Genomic DNA, 20,150 nt, shown 5'->3' with positions numbered 1-20,150 from the left:
ATCGATTGGCAAGCGTAGTTCAAATCGCGTGAGTACCATTGTCTTCATTTTCAGGACAGCGCGAAGGAAGCGGCGACACCCAAGAAACACGCAAAAGACGGTGAGTCAAGCTGATAAACTTAACTCAGTTAGGGGCGCTGTGTATTTTATTTTTCGCAAGGCCATCCCGAAAGTATATTAATTAGATGTGCACAACATAAGGTATCGAGTATATTAGGATTCCAGTGCTATACGACGTCGCAGCATGTTGCACTTTCGGCTGAAAGACAAAGATCGCGAGAGCAGACTGCAACATCAAGTTGGTTTCATCATTTAATTAACCATATGAACTGCAGAAATTATACGCTCACTAGCTAAGAAAGTTGTGAAACCTGAAAACTAGAAAACGTGAGCATAGGTCACTCGCCGATTACAAACAGCCCTTTTCACAAGCAGAGAACATTTCGCTCTCGCTTCAGATGATTATTATGATCACGAAGCTCTGCTTGTCCAAGCAAGCGAACGGCTATCGCTTTGGGTAAGTTATGCGGGTTTTCAAATCATCTACCCGAATATGGGCAAGCTAACTTTCCCAATTTGCTGATACCTGGCCTTTAAGTTTTCCGAACAATGGCACGCGTTATCGTCTCACCCTCGCAGGGTTATTTCTCCCGCAGCCCCGACAGTAGTCATTCTTGGGATGCGAGCGCCCTCTGTATGTCGCGCCACCGATGTGTGTCACAGCCGCGGTGAAACCAAGCGACGGTACTTAGGCGTTTGATGGGATCAAGGTCGAGCTTCATCAACTGACGCAGAAGTAACTCTCGAAATGCTATGAGGCTATGAAGCTAAATGGTTGTTTTTGTGTGTTTTTTTTTTCGCTCAGTGTTGCGAGGTGCACGGGCTAAGTGTCTCTGCAAGCCGACCGCGTTGACTGCAGCACTAGCGAATGCCAGCGGTAAAAAGATGGTCGTTACAGTAGGCGAAGGCACGCGCGTATGCCATAAAACAATATCGTTGTCAACATGGATGCGTCCTTTTAGAACGCGTAGTGAAGTCACTGCTGTTTCTGTATAGATAAGTGCTACATCCGAGGTTGGCACATTGCATCTTTAGGTTTTCCTCGATGTGCACCCACAGTTTGAACGCCAACGGGGGTCTCAGCTTGACGCACAGATAAAGCACACAAGCCGGCTGGCTACTCGGTCGTCCGGCGGGGCCCAAGTCGAGGTCGCCCGCTGCGAGGGGCGGCCAAGAAGAGGCTTCATTTACCGAGAGGGTGGTGATAGCTCGCCCTATCGGACGACACGGCCGAAGCAGAGTCAGCGCTAAGTGGAGAAATCGCCGCGCGGCGACGCCAGAATGAAAACACGACCGCAAAAGTAGCTGGGGCAGCTCCGCTGACAGATAAGGGCTTGCGTAAGAGCGGGGGTTGCGCCGAGGAAGCAGGGGATGCCGCGAGCGTCGCGCCTCGGGCGAAACAGTTGTCGGCGACGCCGCTCGTTGCCCTTCGCGGAGAGTGGGTGAAAACATTTCTCGCTCCACGCGAACGTTGTGAGAAGGAAGCCAGGCTGGAATCGCGCCGAGCAAAGTAGTCGTGGCGTCACACGGCCGCCTGCCTCCTCGACGCTGTCGGCAACCTGAGTGAGCTCACATCGCAACAACGCCCGACCACGTGCTTCGAGGAAACAACCGAGCAGCTGAGCGCAGCGACGAATCACCGCAGCGGAGCGTCGCGTCCGTCTGCGCAGACGCCTCCCGGCAAAGAGAGCGCAGCGACGATCAGGCAGCATCGTACGCGCACAAGGCGTAAGTGTGCGCCCGAGCTTGTTTTCGCGAGCTGACCCGAGCCCAGAGTCCGCCAAGCACTTCGACCACACCAGGGCTCTCGCTAGCGTCCACTTTCACTTCCCGCCCGGCGAGGTCCACGCCGCTCTCTCGGCGCGCGCGTGCTATTTGTGGCCGGACCTGCGTGTGAGGGTATGTCTCTCCCTCCTCCTCCTTGACGAAGCACGACTCGGAAACGTGCACAGGCCTTGGGTCTGGTTCGGCACGCGGTTTAAGCTTCTACACTTTCGGTTTTTCGCAAGGACGAGCAAAAACTGCTCGGGGAGGCGCTGTCTCAATTGCAACACTATAGCTTGTGAGCTGCTTGCAAGCAGCTTGCAGTTGGCCCTAGCCACCGGGATGGGAGGCCGTAGGCTTGGTAACCGCGGAAGCCCGCACTTTCTTCGCATGTGGCGCTAGCAAGGCCATCGACCCGGAGAAACCCTGCAACGAACGGGACATTGCCGGAACAAAGACAGCCCCGAATCGTTCGCTAAGCCACACCAGGTTTCTCCAAGCATCAGCGCCTCAGAATCGGTACCTGCAGTCACGCCACACGGAAACGCGGGAAGAACGCTTAGCATTTTACGAATTCTAGTCTTTCCCAGCGCACCGACGGAAGAAACGCCACCATCGATGGACGTTTTACGCTGACAACTAGAAGGGCGCAATGGTTTCCCCAAGTGCGCCAAGCTAGACGCCCACTCGGAAAAGGCAACGCACATGGTAAAGTAGCATCCCGAATTTCTCGCCCAGACCTCAGTGGTTGGTACCACGCGGCACCAGGACGCTAGGCGAGTCTGCCGTCGATGTGTGCCGCAGTATGCACGTGTACTCGCACCACCCGTTCCTGGCGCTGGCCTTCGTGGCGGCGGCAGCCGTCCTGTTCATTTACCCGTTCGTGTTGCGATTCAACGTCTACAAGGAGACTCTGGTGGCGATGGCCGTGTCGGACGTGATACCGGTGCGAGAACGCATCTCGACCGTCTGGTGCTCGGAGCAGGAGTTGGTGATGAACCACAGCTTCGACGCGCACCTGTTCCGCGACTCGGACGACCCGGTGACGACGCCCATGGGCAGGACCCTGGAGCTGTCGCTCACCATGTCGGTGCCCAAGCAGACGTACGAGTACTGGGGATTCTACTTCCTCGCAGGCTCCAACTTCACCGTGTCCGTGTGCTCAAGACTCTCTGGCGCCGCTTTCTCGCTCATCCGGGGCCCAGCAGCGTTAGGAAAGTGCCTCGCGGCACTCGAAACCAAGCGGTGAGTAAACATACCGCCTTCTAAATACCGCAACTCACTCCAAACACTTCGAGACTCGTGCTGATCGAAGCCTGTTTCGCTCTGCCGACTTTCGTGAACTGAACGAATCTGCGGCCACCCGTTTACAAACGTTCTTGCCCTGCTTTTGTACCTATGTCTGTCCGGGTCTCCGTGCTCTGTTTTACTTCCCCCTTTCGCTCCTCCCGTCCCCCTTCCACCACCAGTTTTCTCCTCCCGAAAGAGCAGCCAAGCGTTCTTTCCCTCTATCTAGGCGACAGTTAATGCTGTCAGTATATAGTATACTTAATCTGATGTATTCTTAACGCATCTGGTGTTATCGGTATTCATGCACTGACATTGAAGCTTACATTGAAGAAGCTTAATAGTCACGTAGTTATGCTGCCTTCACACCATCGCAGCCACTGTGTTGGAGTGCCAGCGCATTAAGGAGTTGCGTACATGACGAAACGACACCTGCTATCTATCTATCTATCTATCTATCTATCTATCTATCTATCTATCTATCTATCTATCTATCTATCTATCTATCTATCTATCTAGATTGATTGATTTGTGGGGTTTAACGTCCCAAAACCACTATATGATTATGAGAGACGCCGTAGTGGAGGGCTCCGGAAATTTAGACCACCTGGGGTTCTTTAACGTGCAACCAAATCTAAGCACACGGGCCTACAACATTTCCGCCTCCATCGGAAATGCAGCCGCCGCAGCCGGGATTCGAACCCGCGCCCTGCGGGTCAGCAGCCGAGTACCTTAGCCACTAGACCACCGCGGCGGGGCCTATCTATCTATCTATCTATCTATCTATCTATCTATCTATCTATCTATCTATCTATCTATCTATCTATCTATCTGTCTATCTATCTATCTATCTATCTATCTATCTATCTATCTATCTATCTATCTATCTATCTGTCATCTGTCTATCTATCTATCTATCTATCTATCTATCTATCTATCTATCTATCTATCTATCTATCTATCTATCTATCTATCTATCTATCTAGTTTATTCCTACGACTGTCGAGGAATAAACTAACGATTACCGCTGAGTTATTAATCATATTTATTATTTATTCTTCATTGCCTTGGGTGTTTTGCCGATGTTCTTTAGAAAAATAAAGTGTTTTTAAAAATACTTTAGCAGTCACCCTCCGCACGTCATCGCACACAAACTATGTCGAGGCAAATATTTTGCCTAGGCTAGAGCGGTATTAAATGTCTAATTAACAAAAACCAGTTAAATAATTTGTTAATTATTATTGACCCTCATCGTGCCCTGGATCTTGCGCTCAGGGCACGATGACTTTCTATATTGGCATTTATTCAGTGATTAATTTCTCGAATCACCTCCAAATTACGAATTACGTGAACGTTAAAAAATACCCTGTATATCTTAAATACCGTGGGACCTTCACGGCTAAAAAAATGAATTCATGAAATTGTGACTGTCTCCGATTTTGTCATAAATCGTACCAATGAAAAGCTCATTATCTTACAAAGCTTTGTTATAGGAGCCTCGTCAGTGACTCGCATTATTACAATGTCACCTCGCCTAAAAGCACCGCTACGAAGATGCCACCTTCGCTAAGCTGCATGAAAAAGACACGGAAACATATCTTACAAATAGCTACAGTAAATATAACAAAAGGCCAAATATAATGATAACAGAGTTTTTTAACAGCGGGGTGGCTACTTGAGCTGGTTGGTTTTGCATTCTCAAAATTAATATACTTCCATTGTGCAGTTGCCGCTGTGGCTTAGCGGTTGTGATGCTCCGTTGCTGAACCGCAGGTTGCGGGTTGGATCCCGACCGCGGCGGTCGTATTTAAATGAAGACGAAATGGTTGTGGCCTCTACACTGTGCTATTTCAGCGCACGTTAAAGAACACCAGGTGGTCAAACTCTCCGGAGCCCTCCTCTACGGCGACTCTCATAATCATGTGGTGGTTTTGAGGCGTAAAAATCCAGATAATATTAATGTTACTTTGTGCGCAGAACGAAAAAAATAGTGACCTTGCACATGTGCGGTCACTTTTCGATTCATTTTCGATCTCGATTGCCCGCCTGAGCACTGAACTTTGGCTGTGTGCGCTCCGTGCTACCTGACTTCCTTTTTAAAACGTTCTGCGGACACATAAAGAGGTTTGTAGCTTATCCGCATACTTTTCACGTTACCGTGTTGCCGGAATACCCGATGGAAACCACTAATGCGCACACCTTTACGGAGCGTGAGCTACTAGCCATATACGTTTTACGTCTTCGGCCATGTCTTGAGAATTCACCTTCGTTCGTGGCTACTTGCTTTACAGACCCAGCCGCCAAGTCAAAATAAGGTGAAGTGCGAGCGCCAATCACGGTCTCGCTGTTAGTCGCATTATCGAGGCTAGAATTACTTTGAATACCAAAACAGTAAACGTGAGAGAACTAAAGACCATCAAAGACAGGATGGCGGCGGTGGTGGTGGTGGTGGTAAAAAACTTTTATTTCAGAAAAAGTTTACTAGAGAGTGCAGACGTGGCGCATCGACGTCACGTCTTTGCGTATACCGGAGTACCGTAAAGCCTAAAAGCCTCTATTACGACTTTTCTGCAGTGCTAATCGACATTTATACGTAAATATCATTTGACGTTGTTGTCACCATTATTTAGTGGTATGCGCAAACGTAAACGGTAAGCTGAGACTTTGCTACAACACCCGTCCCAAAAACACGGTGAAATAAATCCGGTATTTCTGTAATATTATAAAGTGTGCGGACAAACTGAAACATTTTAATGTAACACACACACACACACACGCACACACACACACACAATGCGGCCCGAATGCGGTGTCGTCGCCGCTCCACTCACCATGGGGGACAAGCCGCGGATTCATCCCCACGGATACGATAGTAGCCTACCATAAAACAGCAATGCCAAGTCCCAAAAAGCTCTTCCCCTCATGAACCCGCGCAAGCCCTCCAGGTAGCGCCACCCACGAGCACAGCGCCAGTGCTTGTTCGGCGGCGATTACGCTAACTACGCTAACCACGATGCACGGGCGCGAAAACGGCTTCACAGGGTGTGCTATAACACCACCGCAAAGTTGAAGTTATAGTTGGGCGCCGTCGAACGAATGTTTTCAGATCAAAGCTGAGATTTTAGGCTTTGTTATTATGAGTTCAAAACAAACGAAGGCTGTAAAGCGATCCACGGTCTTTGAAAATGACGGACGACATCCCGAAGAAATTTCTCTTCCTTGAATATCGTCCTCATGCTCCGTTAAATATCTGCTTTCGCGGAGAACATTGTTCTCGGAAAGGAAAAAGGTGGAGGTTGATTGAAGCAACACAGAAAGCGAGTGTTTCCTTAGTAAGAAAATAGACAATACACTGCTAGCAATCGCTTTCGCAGGACAACCACGAGTCAATAACGAGAATGCCTGAAGACTATTCCTCTGCTGGGTCCGTGGCATTTACGCGGGCGACACTCGCGCACTCCCATGTAGCTGCAGGCCGAATGAAAAGAAATAATACGGAGCCGACCTTTACTGAACGTGCCTCGTTCCGGGAGGCTAAATTAAGTCGACGCGCCTCCGCATACTAATGTTGTTTTTCCAGATCACATGGCCACGTGTGTCTAATCGTTCCTAAGGTGTACAAAGACGTCATTACGCCGTGACCCAGGGCGAAGGTTGATGACTTGGTGAGGCACTAAGGCTGTATACGCTTGATAACGTTGCTCAGAGAAAAAAACATAGCTCGTGTTTCTATAGCTGCGCCGTCGAGTGGCAGCTTAATAATAATAATATTAACATCTGGGCTTTTACGTCCCAGAACTACGATAGGATTATGCGAGCGTTATGACGCGCGCTGCTTGTTTCTTTTTCTAAAAAATTAGGGCCTTCCTTAAAGGCATATATATATATATATATATATATATATATATATATATATATATATATATATATATATATATATATATATATATATATATATATATATATATATATATATATATATATATATATATATATATATATATATATATATATATATTAAAACGTGGCTGAAGTGAGCCGAAGTGCATAAAGCACACGCGTGGCATCACAACTTGGTTGCACTCTATGAAACAGCGAAATGTGAAAGCGATTCAAGCTCGTTGATCTGGGTATAGCTGCTCAAGAACAAGAACGGGAAGTATATCGTTCGCCAGTAGCGACCTGTCACGAAAGAAGAGCCGAGACTTAAGCGCGAGGTTCGTGCCACTGCATGGCTGCTACGTCATATCCTGCCATTGTCAGCGCGTGCACAATCTGTCTTCGCGAGCACTTGGCGAACAGCCGCCAATACGGACGCCCCGAGTCGCGCGAAACGTGCAGCAAAAGCAACAAAAATGCCGCTACAGTTAGCATGTACCTATAGTTACGCGATTTTGCAGAAATGGACCCTCGGACTTGAATAGTGTGGCTTTTTTATATTTAGGATCGCAATAACGTCTCACACGAGGTTTAATTTCACAGGCAACTTTCAGACGCCACCTATTACAAGGCTTCGCCGTCCGATCGAGCGATTTTTATTCTAAGCTCTACTAGAACGTGGTAAATTAGACCAAAAGGCTCTGTGATACCACTCAAGTCCCGTAGCGGGAAGATTTTACATGCTCGTTAAAATTCGCAAGTAGAATAATCTCGGCTGCCCCATCACTTCTGCAATTGGCACCGTTACCGAAAACTTATCCCATTAGGTTGACTTCCTCATTAGCAAGATAAATTTCAGCTACATTTACGTCATTCTTTAGAGACACCAATCATTTCTTTCAAGAAATTGCAGATCGTCATGTTTCATCTGGTTCAATGTTAGTAACGCTGAACTTAGTAACGCTGTGTGGTATTTTGATGTATAGCATCGCTATACATCAAAATACCGCACAAAAATGGTATTTCTGCAGTAATAAAGGCATATGAAAGTTTTCCTTTTAATAAATCTATTGATATAAAAGCACTTGGTACTCTTTTGAAACTTATCCTCAAATCAAACAACTTTGAATATACCAGACGTCACTACGTATCAGCTAACGGCATCTCAATGGGAGCGAAAGTAGGCCCTAACTACGCTAATATTTTCATGGGAATTCTGGAAGGCGAATTTGTCAGTGAAACCCCGCTTCAATCTCTCTACTACAGGCGCTTCATGATATTTTTCATGTCTGGGCGCATGGCAAAGTAAGTCTGCTTGGTTACATTTGAGGTTTAATAATTTCCATTTGTTTATTAAGTTCTCGCACCAATTTTCGCGCAGTTCTGTGAATTTGTTCGATGTAACAGTCACTCTTGCGGAAGAACAACTTGCCACAAAGCTGTTCTGCAAGCCCACTGACCGACATCAACTTCTGTATATTCAGAGCGGCCACCCAGACGATGCAAAACTGAAATTCACTGTGGTCAGGTTCACCGTTCCAAACGATTGTTCTCTAATCGTACAGACTTCATTGAATATTACAACAAGCTGACTAGTTAGCTATAGTTAAAAAATACCCGGAAAACTATATTGACAATGTCATGGCTCAAGCCGACTATTCTGATAGGCAGTGAAGGGAATCATAGCTCTGTCCAAGCAATCTTGTTCTAACACTTTCATCATCAGCTCCAAAGATATCTGCTATATTAAACGGCGCCACAGCATCTTAACACAAAGTAGTCATCTTAAAAAAAAAATTCCTGGGCCACCTCGAGTTGTTTACCAACGGTCAAAGAACCTTAACGGCATGTTAACGTCATCTAAAATTGGTGCCTGTAAAGAGAGTGACTGCGCACCTTGCAACAAACCACGGTGCAAAGTGTATGTGCACATGCAAGCCACACAGGACGCCGCAAGTACGTCTTCGGACTTCAGAGTACAACGATTCGTGGCAGGTTTTACTGCGACACTTACAATGATGTGTACATGTCGGAATGCAGTGTCTGTTCAAAAACAAAACAATATGTTGGTCAAACAGAAGGACTCCCTTCAGAACACGCTTCAAAAACCACAAATCACACGTGAATATTTTCCATGTACCGCTATCACGACACGTTCGCCTGCCAGACCACTTTTTTTTTTATCAAATGAAAGCAACGATTCTTGAATCTGGTTTCGGCTTATATCGCTATCGCGAACTCCGGGAATCGTACCTGATATTGAAGTTTAATACTTTAGCAGATGTTATCAGTGAGGATGCAGGCACATAGACGTGTCTTCCTTCCACGTAAGTTGTCGTGCTCAACGGAAACAAAAAGTGTACGCTAGCCTGCTTCTTTATCGCAGCCGAGTATCGTGATAGCGGAACTTTTCTTCTGCGAGTGCGCTCTGCTAAGATTGTAGAAATGAAAAAGCAATGATTGTACACATTTTTCTTACTTTTCTTTTTGAACGTGTAATTTTCACGAACCAACTATCAGTACTGTCTCTGTAGCGAAACACTTATGTCATTCGTATTGTCGGATTGTGTGCACGTATATCCTGTTAAGCCGCATGAGTTGCCAATGACTATACACAGAGTGATATCACACAACACTGTGATTTTTATTACTGAAGGACGTTTTTGTGCTGACACATAAGAGCCTTGTTAATTATACTAGGACACGTGTTTGGGGGCCCTGGATCATTGGCATATATACATAAGTGCGCGATTTTTTTATGCTCTGTATATATTCCAGACGAAGCCCGGTCCCACGGCCGAAACGTCGGAGTAAACAATTCTATTCGTTGTGCGTCAAACACCTTCCTTCGTATACAGTGTCAGAGCTTGCACGATATTTCTCCGATTCATATTTTTCCTGTATAGAAGTTCCTTAACGTGGTTACGATGCGCGCTAGCAAAACAGAAATCAGCCGCAAGCTGTCGTACTACTTGCCGAACAACACTCGACAGTTACTGTTTAGTGGCATAGCGGAATCGAGATGCACATGCTCTGTACACTAAAACACCTGTAACGTGTAAGTAACCTCCCGCACACTGCTTCTCATACTTAGCGTTACCGTGTTTGCGTAGTCTACGTAGTGTACGTAAAACATGGCAGCGGTTTCGGACGCCCGCTGCGAATTGAATTTAGTGTTGGTGGGGATCTACAGACTTCTTTTGTAGCTATAACGACTGTGCGAAACAGCTTCGCTTGCCTTGAGAGCTTCGACGACCGAGTATTACGGACAACTTATTAGCCTAGATTTTTTAGATAGCTTTTCATTCCGAACGTCCCTAGGCCTAACTAGAAGATCGGTGTAAACAAATCTGCAGCATAAAAGTTCGAACCTTTGGTGCGTGGTTCATATTTATGTACTTTTATTATTACTAAATAAAGAAGCAATATTGTTGGGCGCGGAGATACATGCAATAATCTGTTTTTTTTTTCTTTCCACTCTCTTTAGTTTAGATAGGCGATGCCACCGGCCCAGCTTGGGCACGTAAACGTTGTTCGCAACGAACGTTTTCGTCACGGTAACGCTATTCCCTTAACTATTACGCTATCACGCTATAGAGCGCTAAACTAATGCGCGGAAGTCCCGCCTGCGTAGCCACCGCTCCACTGTCAAGATAAGTTGACGTCGAGTTTAGTACACTCTAGCACTTCCAGAGGCCACGACAGGGGGTAGGCCACGGTGCTGTAGCGCCATCTAGTTTTGATAGAAGAAACCAGATACGAAAAAGCGTCTATACAGTGATTGCGAACGAAAAATAAGACGTAGGAACGTGATGAAAGATGCTGTTAATTTTAGGGGAGACACTATGAGACACGATTGATATTAATCAGAAGAAAGAACTTATTATTCCAGAAAATTTAACGAGATTATCTTCTTTTGTATATTAGATAATAGTCTTTGATAATATTGCAAGGGGCTCTCAAGGCATCAATGTGCAATAATCCGGAAACGACGTCCCAGTTGAATGGGAACGCCATTGTTAAACAGATAAAGTGCACTTCATTTTCTGCCTTGCGAGATTGAAAAAAAAGAAAAAGTGTTTAATGTTCTGGTTACGGAAGTAAACGGCATTCTTTTTTTAGCTCTCTGTACTGCACTGCGTGTTCGCAGGCGCAGGGGTCCAATTTCACTTCACTGCAGAAATCATGGACTTTATAAAAGCAGCCTTCTACATCAGGTAACCAGGCTGTCACAAGCGGGCTTTCCGTCCTTATTTAGGTTCCAGCGTTTGCTCTAAGCTTCCTGAAAAGCTCAAGTACGGAAGGGAAGCGAGTGGGAAAGAAAAAACTATACATGTAGTGGATAGAAAAATTGTGCCTGATATCTCCCATTGGCACAGGGTTTCACATAATTTTCAGAAAGTAGAGTAAGGACATTAGGTTAATATTATCTTCAGCGACCCGTACGCGCAGCAGAGTTGGTATTCTATTAGTTTTTTTTTAATTAGACGTAGACACGCACACGCCTCCTTTCCGCTCCAGTGCCACGGACCGTCGACAATCTGTACGCGAAAGCATAAAACGTCTAAATATGTTCGCCCAGGCGCCACTCGTACTCCTTCGCTCGGATGCACGACGATGTACCAAAAGCGTAATAACACGCGACTGATTTCCCTCAGACCTGTTTCGTTTGATATGCCAGTCGTCGACGCTCTTCCTGCTCGCTTGTTTGGCGGCGTGCCACGTCTTCGTATACTCCTCAATCGGCTACGTCCGCTGGGCATGGCGTCGCGTGGCAGTTACACAGCGCTGTCTATCGAGGTCAAATTATAGGTTACTCCGAATGTTAGAAAGCTTAAGTGTAGATAGCTGGACTCGTTGGTGTAGATATATGATAATAAGCAGTGCAAAAAAAAAGAGAAAAGAACAAAACAGGACGGATACACAGGAAGAAAAGACGAGCACAAGCGCTGTACTCGTCTTTCTTGCACGGGAAACATGCATGTGCAGCGTGATCACTGGCGACGCTCTTAGTGGACGGTTGCGAAAACTCTCGAATGTTGTCGAGCCAGTTTGAGAGTATACTGCTGAAATCGACTCGCTACTTCGGGAGTCCTTCTACAAAAAGCAAGATCGTGTTCTTACAGATGTCCAAACATGGCTGCTCGGCAAGGGGCAAGTTAGTGCTTCTTAAATTGTAAAGTTAATTTTTTTTTCACTATCAAGAACAAAGTTACTTTAAACAGCCTATCGACCAGTTGTGCCAAGCCGGGGTCAAGCAAAAGCTTTATGCTTCACGTGGAAATGCACCAAACCACCCAGCCAGCCCGGAATCTCCTCTCAGTGGGAAGTCAAATCTTCACAGCACAGCCTTAGACGACCAGCGACTGTGTGAGCCGGATTGCAGCAGTAAAAGTGTTCCTGAGGCTCCGTCCTCTGCGAATTCGTAAACAAGTTTTCTGCTACTGCTACAACGGCAAGTATTCTCCAATGTCACACTACCGTGTGCATATGCTCGGCTACTCTCTTCAAACGATGGTTCATGCAGCGAGGTAACTCCTCATATCGCATCGGCACCAATGTAATATTTGTACGAGACGGAGTGTTTCACAGGTTTGCTCCGTTTTTTATAATTGTTATTCCTTAAAACACCGACAGAGAAACCTGGTTTCAACACGCATCGAACGCAGGCGCACCGCGAACGTCTGTATACATGAACCGAGCGCACAATTAATAACTTTCATTAGGAGGCCAGTCATGAAGCAGGGGCTCACAATATTTCTTTGTTTCTGTACTTATAAAAAGGCGAGACGACAACGACATCACTGAAAACGACCGAACGAGGACACGTCGCTTCTTGCTTGAGCTTTCCGTTTTCGTAGACTACACTATTGTAACGAGCCACACAGCGACAACAGCTCGGTCGGTATTCGGGTAAATTCTTCTAATATGCTTACCCTTCGTCCTTGCACTAGCCGAGCCCCAGTGCCGCTGTTTTTCGTCATCACAATTTACGCACGAAAGGCTTTGCGCAGCGCTTGGATCTTTGGTTTTCTTGACCACAATATTGCCACGTTCCATTTATTAAGTTTTGTTATCACCCCAATACACTACACAATTCTCAGCAGAAACCGCGTCTGCAGTTTTCGAGAAGCTTCAGGACTGTAGTAGATCATTTCGATAAGGTCACGCCCACTCTGCGAACTGTACAGATCATTCCGGAACCTACGTCACCGCCAGCGATAACGCTAGAGCATTCGATGGCAAGAGTATTATTATTATATGTGGGGTTTAACGTCCCAAAACCACCACATGATTATGAGAGACGCCGTAGTGGAGGGCTCCGGAAATTTCGGCCACCTGGGGTTCTTTAACGTGCACCCAAATCTGAGCACATGGGCCTACAACATTTCCGCCTCCGTCGGAAATGCAGGATGGCAAGAGTATAAATGCCGACGCACTACGCCGCTTGTCAGTAGTTGATCGACGGCCGACGCTCCGTTCACCGCTAACAGTCCAAGACTGCTACTGTAATCCGACTTTCCGTTTACTGGGCACAGGTTCGCCCAAATAAACAATTTATTATTCGACTCGCAGTGAGCTTCATTCGTCCACGTCACGACCCAGTGACGTGGACAAAAGGCCTGACCATGCGTATTCATCGCAGCGCGTGTGCTTAGGCCTTGTCGATGAAACAGACGATGTCTCGACGTCCGTGTGCAGGCGCGGCTTGGACGAGTCGGACGAGAAAGCAGATTCGGACGAACCCGGCGAGGACGAGTCATCTCCGGAGTCGGACGACCAGTCGTCCACCATATCGAGCAGCGAAGGGCTGATGCTCAACGAGACGCTCGGCATCAGCGTCTGCAACAACGCGCTCTTCCACGTGCCCCTACGCTGGACTTACAGCTGCGGCACGCCCCACGATCGTCGGGACCACCGGCACAACATCAGCTACGCCGTAGCGGCGTCGGACTTCTACTACGTCTTCTTCGCCAGCAACCCGCCACTTTACGTCACGCCGAACACGATCGTCGCTGACTTCTACCTCGACAGGTAAGCAGAACTTAAAGAACAAAACGTTCTTGCATCACGCGCACATGGAAACTTGATCCGTGCGCACAAGGGTTTGAATTTGGCGCCTATGCAGTTCGAGTGTGAGATATCTCTACTCGACAGAACACCGAGGGCGCATGCGAGGTATACCTACACGTGACGGTCTGCAACGTTATGCCTACATTTCTGCTCTCCTGGAATTATATCAATATATATTTTTTTTCTCCGAAGCAGAGAAGCATGCTAGCAGCGCTAATATACAGGCAGCGCACCATGCACTGCAACCAAGGCCGCCCTGTGTGACTGTTGCGAAAATATAATTACGGCAGAAACCATCTGAGCACGAGTGTCGACATTAATGTATTTTCATAGAGGTAATGCAGTAACACACCCCTCAAGAGTCACCACGAACACGCGTCATGTATGAAGCATGCGAACGGTAACCAGGCTCCTCTTTTCCGCTTCCCACCAAACACGTTGCGCCATCTAACGGTGCCGTTAAAAAAGTCAACGCGTAGCCTCCGAGATTGATGATGCCTTACCGCGCCGGGTTTTGAGACAGCGCTAAGACATCGGAAGGCTGCACTTCGGAAAGCTGTGTGGAGATGGTTCAATTCCACTCATAACAAAAATAATGATTGGGGATATCTAAGCATTTTAACTGCGGCGTTCAGGAACATGAGTGAAATCCTCCGAGAAAGCTAATCGTTTTAACATTTCCCACTCATGCCTCCCGACAGCGCAGGACCACGATGACAGAGCTGGCATAAATCCGCATGCACAGCTCCAGGGACACCGCTTGGGGCCTGCACACGCGCTACCCGCACAGCCGCAACGCACGTGCCGGGACCCCTACCGCAGCACAGCGGGGAGCAGATGAGCGAATCGGCGACGCTCTTTCACCATCTGCATGGGTGCGGCAGGGGGTCTCGGCACGTGCGTTGCGGCTGTGCGGGTAGCGCGTGTGCATGCCCTTATTGAGTTGAGGTCATGATAATCCCAGTAACACGGTCATGATAATCCCAGTAATGAAGTAGCATGTGCCGCCGTGGGAGGAAGATGGTTTTATGGCTTGGGTACATTGCCTACTCATCTCCATTATTGTGGCGTGTCGAGTATGCTGATGCTGTATATGGCAGGCAGCATGTGATGCACAGGCATGGAACCATGCAGTCGTCCCAGCCAATAAAAGTTTGCGATGGAGTAGATAAAAAATTTATATCGAACTCAGGTTCACCTATAGCTGTTAACATGTTGAACCGGTGCAGTATATTGTGTATGCGTATCCAAACAGCTGAAGGTGTGTGATGAAGTGTATACTCAGTATACACAATCTAACGAAACCTATGCACACAATGAATACGAAAGGTATGAGTGCGTTATTTGTAGGCTCTATCTGTAGTATAGTAGCGTAGTGTAGAGGTGCCGACGGAAATGTTCCTTCTTCGTTCGCATTAATTACGTTCTATTTTTGTAAGTGTTACTCAAGTACACATAAAACCTACAGTACCCTGTGCCTTTCATAGCTTTATTGTCTGTAGCTTTTATTGGGTTTTGTTTAACGAAGCAATGATCCCTTGATTTATTGCATTTTTTTCATTCATGCACTCAGTAAGCATACATCACAAGACTCTAAAATTAGCTTAAGACTTTGCCCCCAAAATGTTCGATGGAACGGATTGGCCTTACACGTAATGCAATACGGTTAAAACTGGGCCGTGTAAGTTTTCCGTCATCACTAACAATTTTCAGTGTTGCAAATGTAGTACGCTCGATAAATATTTAAATTAACGTTTTACTCAACTACCTAATTTGTGGAAGACCCCCCGATGTCGACTATATTCACATGCTTCTCGTCCTTATCACCAGTAATTGTTGACATTCATCGCCGAAATGTGCCATAATGTATCAACGTGCGTATGCATACCACGCAGGACGGTGTTCGACGTATCCAGGAGCTACAGTGCGGAGACGTACTCGTGCGTGAACGCGACGAACTGCTCGCTGCCTCTGGGCTTTCTCTCCAACGAGTACGTCGTGGTGGACATGCACGGCGAGCCCAGAGGATCCACGCGCCTCAACTGGACCTCGGACGTGCTCACCTCGCGCTGTCTGCCGCGCAAGGGCGTCTACTTCATCTTCTACTTCGTGTTCGGACTATTCGTCATGATGGCTGCTTTCCAGGGCTGATGGCGTCGAGCTCTAAAAGTGCGCGGCACTACATGCAGTGCGCGGGCGCATATAGGTGCGCGCTGTGACAGGCTGCGTCGCGGTCGTCCTTCGAACACCTCACAACGCAGAAACACCAACGGATTGAACTAGACCGCGTGACTCTATAGGTGATGACTTGTGCAGATGCAGAAAACTGTTGCGCTAAAGCTTATTGTCAGAGAGCTCTCGCGATCACACCTTTCGAACGTCATTTTCAAGAACTCATGACAGTGATCTTACTCGAAATATTTAAGCGCTACATTTGACGAAAACAAAACAGAGGCATGCATGCCAAGACGGGCGCAGTAACGTATCGACAATTAACACCGCAACGTATATATTTTGTTAAACGACAATAATTATGTTTTTTTTTTTTCATGAGCGACGCCGCTCAACTAGCGTTATTCAGGCGATGCCGTTTTCAGCAGAGTAGCTTTGTTAGACATCGACTAGGCGTCGTCCTGTAACGGGACAAAGCTTAGCTATGCAATTCAGTGCTGCAGACGTTCGTACGCCTGCATACAGGGCGATGACCCTGGCGAGACGAATATCGCATGGAGCATTTGCACAGAGTCTGGCCATTGGCAATAGCTTCGGAGCGTTCGAAGGCGTGATGGCAGTCACCGGGCCGATGTCGCCGAATAACGGTCGCTCGACACATTAAATTACCGGCCGTGGTCAAGCACCAACTGTATACATACCTTCAGCTTCGCCACATGGACACTAACTTGGCCGCACAAAAAACAGCTCCGCTTTCTGGCAAGACTACCGTGACCTTAGACTTAATAGTTTAAAAATATATAAGTCCACGGTGCTTCACCGCAACGTGCCTCAGAACATTGTCATGGTTACGGCACACGAAAAACCCCATTGTTACTTTCTGCAGCATGAGCCTTGTGGTTTCGTCACATTTGATACAAAAGCGCTTCCAAACTGCGGCCAAATGGTACAAAACATGAATGTCCAGTCATCTGCCAACACATATACGTATACACATATACGTATCACGTATACACATATACGTGATGCCTTGGTCAAAAGCGAATGGATATATTTTTTTTTTCGCACTGCGGTGGACCTCCCGAGCAGTATAAGAAAGACTTTCAGTAGGACAATCTCACTCACTCACATATAGCCTGTGCAGCACTATGACCCGCGACAAAGCTGCATAACTAGGGCTGCAGAAATTAACAACTCACTCATGTCATATGCGTGATAAGCCAAAGATACATCGTGTGGTTTGCGCACTGGGTCGTCGAAAGTACAGCCGCAGGATGCACGTTCCACTGCAATGTTATTTCGTATCATGTAAGCGACTCTTGTCGGTGGCCCTCATGTGATTGAATGAATGAATGAATGAATGAATGAACGAATGCCCGGGCTAGCGATCTAAGGTGCACAATCACGCGCTCTCTTCAAGAGCGCAGTATACTCACCCGCCACTGGTATACCTTAAAGACCGGGCTCAGATATATAGCAAACAGACTGTCCACGACCAAACTATGTGGATTGGGCGTTGCTCCAGTTCAATATGGTGTACTACAGTCCAGTGTATCCCGTCGGAACGTGGGCATTCAATCTCGCTACGTTGGCGGCGCAATGCCGCGCAGCGCTCAGCATGGATCGGCAGTGCCATAGAGTTTCCCACAATACTTACTAGAGGGAACCCTGGCGCTAGTGTCTATGGGAGCTGCAACGCACGGCGCTTCAACGAGCATGGGAATGATGGGCAGTACACACATTTGTCTAAACTTCGTACTTCTGACCTGCTTTTGGCCCCGTGTGTGTTTGTGTGGCTTGAAGTTGTTTTCTTACGAAACAAGTATTAGCAAATGTTCAGCGGTTGCGCTTCACCATTTTATTTTTTTAGACTTACTCTCCAAATCGGTTCACAAGGTTCAGAAGGGTTCAATCTTTCTTTCAAAACAAAACCGAAACACAGCAATAAACGAAGCCGCAAGTACGATTCGCCACCCGCGAGTACGAAGAGTAGGCAAATGTGTGTACTACCCATCATTCCCATGGTCGCTGAACGATCGCAGCGCCAGAGTGCCATCTCGTTAATTTTGAGAAACTCTATGGGCAGCGCCACCCACACTGCTCTCGCATGACGCTACCTAACGCGATATCACGCACACTACGAAAACAGGACGGAACACGGCCGCTTAATGATTGCGCCCAGTGAAACGCCAGGCAATAAGTTTCCAGGTGACGGCAATCTCGCGCTTATACCAGAAGGGTCACCAGAAAAAACACTCGCATGTTAATCAGCAGTGTAGAAGGATACTTTCAGAAACCTTCCTGTGCTTAAAGTGAAACATTAAGTTTAGAAAAATGACGTACTATTTAAGAACTCAGTAGTCATTAATTTCGCCATTGATTGTAATCAATAGCGAAATTAATTACTACTGTGTTCTTAAATTGTACGTCATTTTTCTAGTATACTAGTAGTATACTTCTAGTATACTAGAAGAGGAAATGGAGGTCAAGGTCTAATGGCCTGTCGAGATGCGTCGAAGGCGGCGTTACGTACATGTTCTGCTGGAAAAACATTACGCGCGGTACCTTCAATGATTGGAGCTGTGTCAAACGTCTCTTTCCGACGGCGATTACACGCAATAAATAATTTTAAACAACTCATACATCACGCGTGTTTCTGTTTCCATTCTGAATATGTATATGACGGCAGGCAGTTTTTGTCCAACGGCTACTAACAAAAAAAAAACTGGGACCAAGGAGCATCGTACGTGGCAGCGATATTGGTGTGATATTGTCCGAGACTGCCTAGCTTATTATAACAATAAAAAGGTGATTATGATTTACAGTGTACCTGACTGTTAGATATTAATAAAATAAATTTTCAAAATGCAGGAGCTCTTGCCTTATACAGAAAATGGGGACAGGCGAAGCCACGTGTGCGTGTCTGACTTTCCTTCTTTTTTTATTCTAGGTCGTAGCGATACGGCTCCCGTCGGGACGATGATAGTTATAGCGCAAAAACAAAACGACGATAGAGACAAGAAGGGCACGAAAGACACGAGCGCTGTCCTTCTTGTCTCTGTGTCGTCGTTTTGTTCTCGCGCTATAACTATCGTCATGCCATACCAACTAGCCCAAGCTGCCGCACTCCCGTCGGGAGTATACGCAGTAGGCGTCGTCCCTATATAGTGGGTCAAGTTTCGGCACCGTCACTGGAACTTCGAATAGTGCGTTCATATGTAGCCTACAACTAAGTGTGGCAACGTGAAACGACAAGTGACCTCGACAAAGTACAAGTAAGCAATCAATCAGAACACACACATACAAGAATAGTGACTCACTTCAGGCAACAGTCTGCTTGATCGTGTCATCAATGTGTGTGTCGACATATGTTCAAAGTATGGCTAAAGATAGCCGAGGCAACCTATATACGGTATCTTGAATCAAGCCTTGCGTTTCCTATCGCCCTTTAAGTGCAAGGGGGGGGGGGGGGGGTCGAATTGGTGGTCGTGACCTGGGTTGGCCGTGCTGCGCGCCACCTCTCGGACCCAGTCCTGCGAGCTGGAGCACACGCATATGCGGTGGCCTGGCGATGATAATCACCGAAAGAAGAGCACAACCCACCACGAGGGATCGGTCATGAAACGTGCAGCAGTACCCCCATAGAGAAAGATACTATATAAAGAGTGGCCACTCGAGTCTTTTCGCGGCCCAGCAAGAAAGGGTCTGACCAACCGTTAGATGGCGCACCCATGCATGCTCGATTCTACCTTTTTTTTTTTTCAATCAATGTAATAGCCACCTCATAAGGACATAGAAAACCAAAGATTGGCATCAAATTTCTGCAAAGAAGAAATTTTATTGATTTGTGCAACTTTTCATATCCGCTTTACATCGTGTCCCGCGGAAGATGCTTAATGCTTTGCCACAAAGAT

The 20,150-nt window shown here is 46.9% G+C and overlaps 1 protein-coding gene across 1 annotated transcript; it reads left to right on the top strand.

Annotated features, from left to right (window-relative positions):
- The first annotated feature begins 1,276 nt into the window (after window positions 1-1,276).
- LOC119185391 (uncharacterized) lies at window positions 1,277-19,106 on the top strand. The gene is made up of 3 exons (XM_037434431.2): window positions 1,277-3,069; window positions 13,693-14,025; window positions 15,960-19,106. The coding sequence occupies exons 1-3, from the start codon at window positions 2,630-2,632 to the stop codon at window positions 16,213-16,215; spliced, it is 1,029 nt and encodes a 342-aa protein (XP_037290328.2). The 5' UTR covers window positions 1,277-2,629; the 3' UTR covers window positions 16,216-19,106.
- The last annotated feature ends 1,044 nt before the right edge of the window (window positions 19,107-20,150 follow it).

Source organism: Rhipicephalus microplus, chromosome 1 (genome assembly GCF_043290135.1).
Source record: "Rhipicephalus microplus isolate Deutch F79 chromosome 1, USDA_Rmic, whole genome shotgun sequence".
NCBI lineage: Eukaryota > Metazoa > Arthropoda > Arachnida > Ixodida > Ixodidae > Rhipicephalus > Rhipicephalus microplus.
The sequence above is the reverse complement of the archived record's forward strand: the minus strand, read 5'-3'. Positions and strand labels throughout refer to the sequence as shown.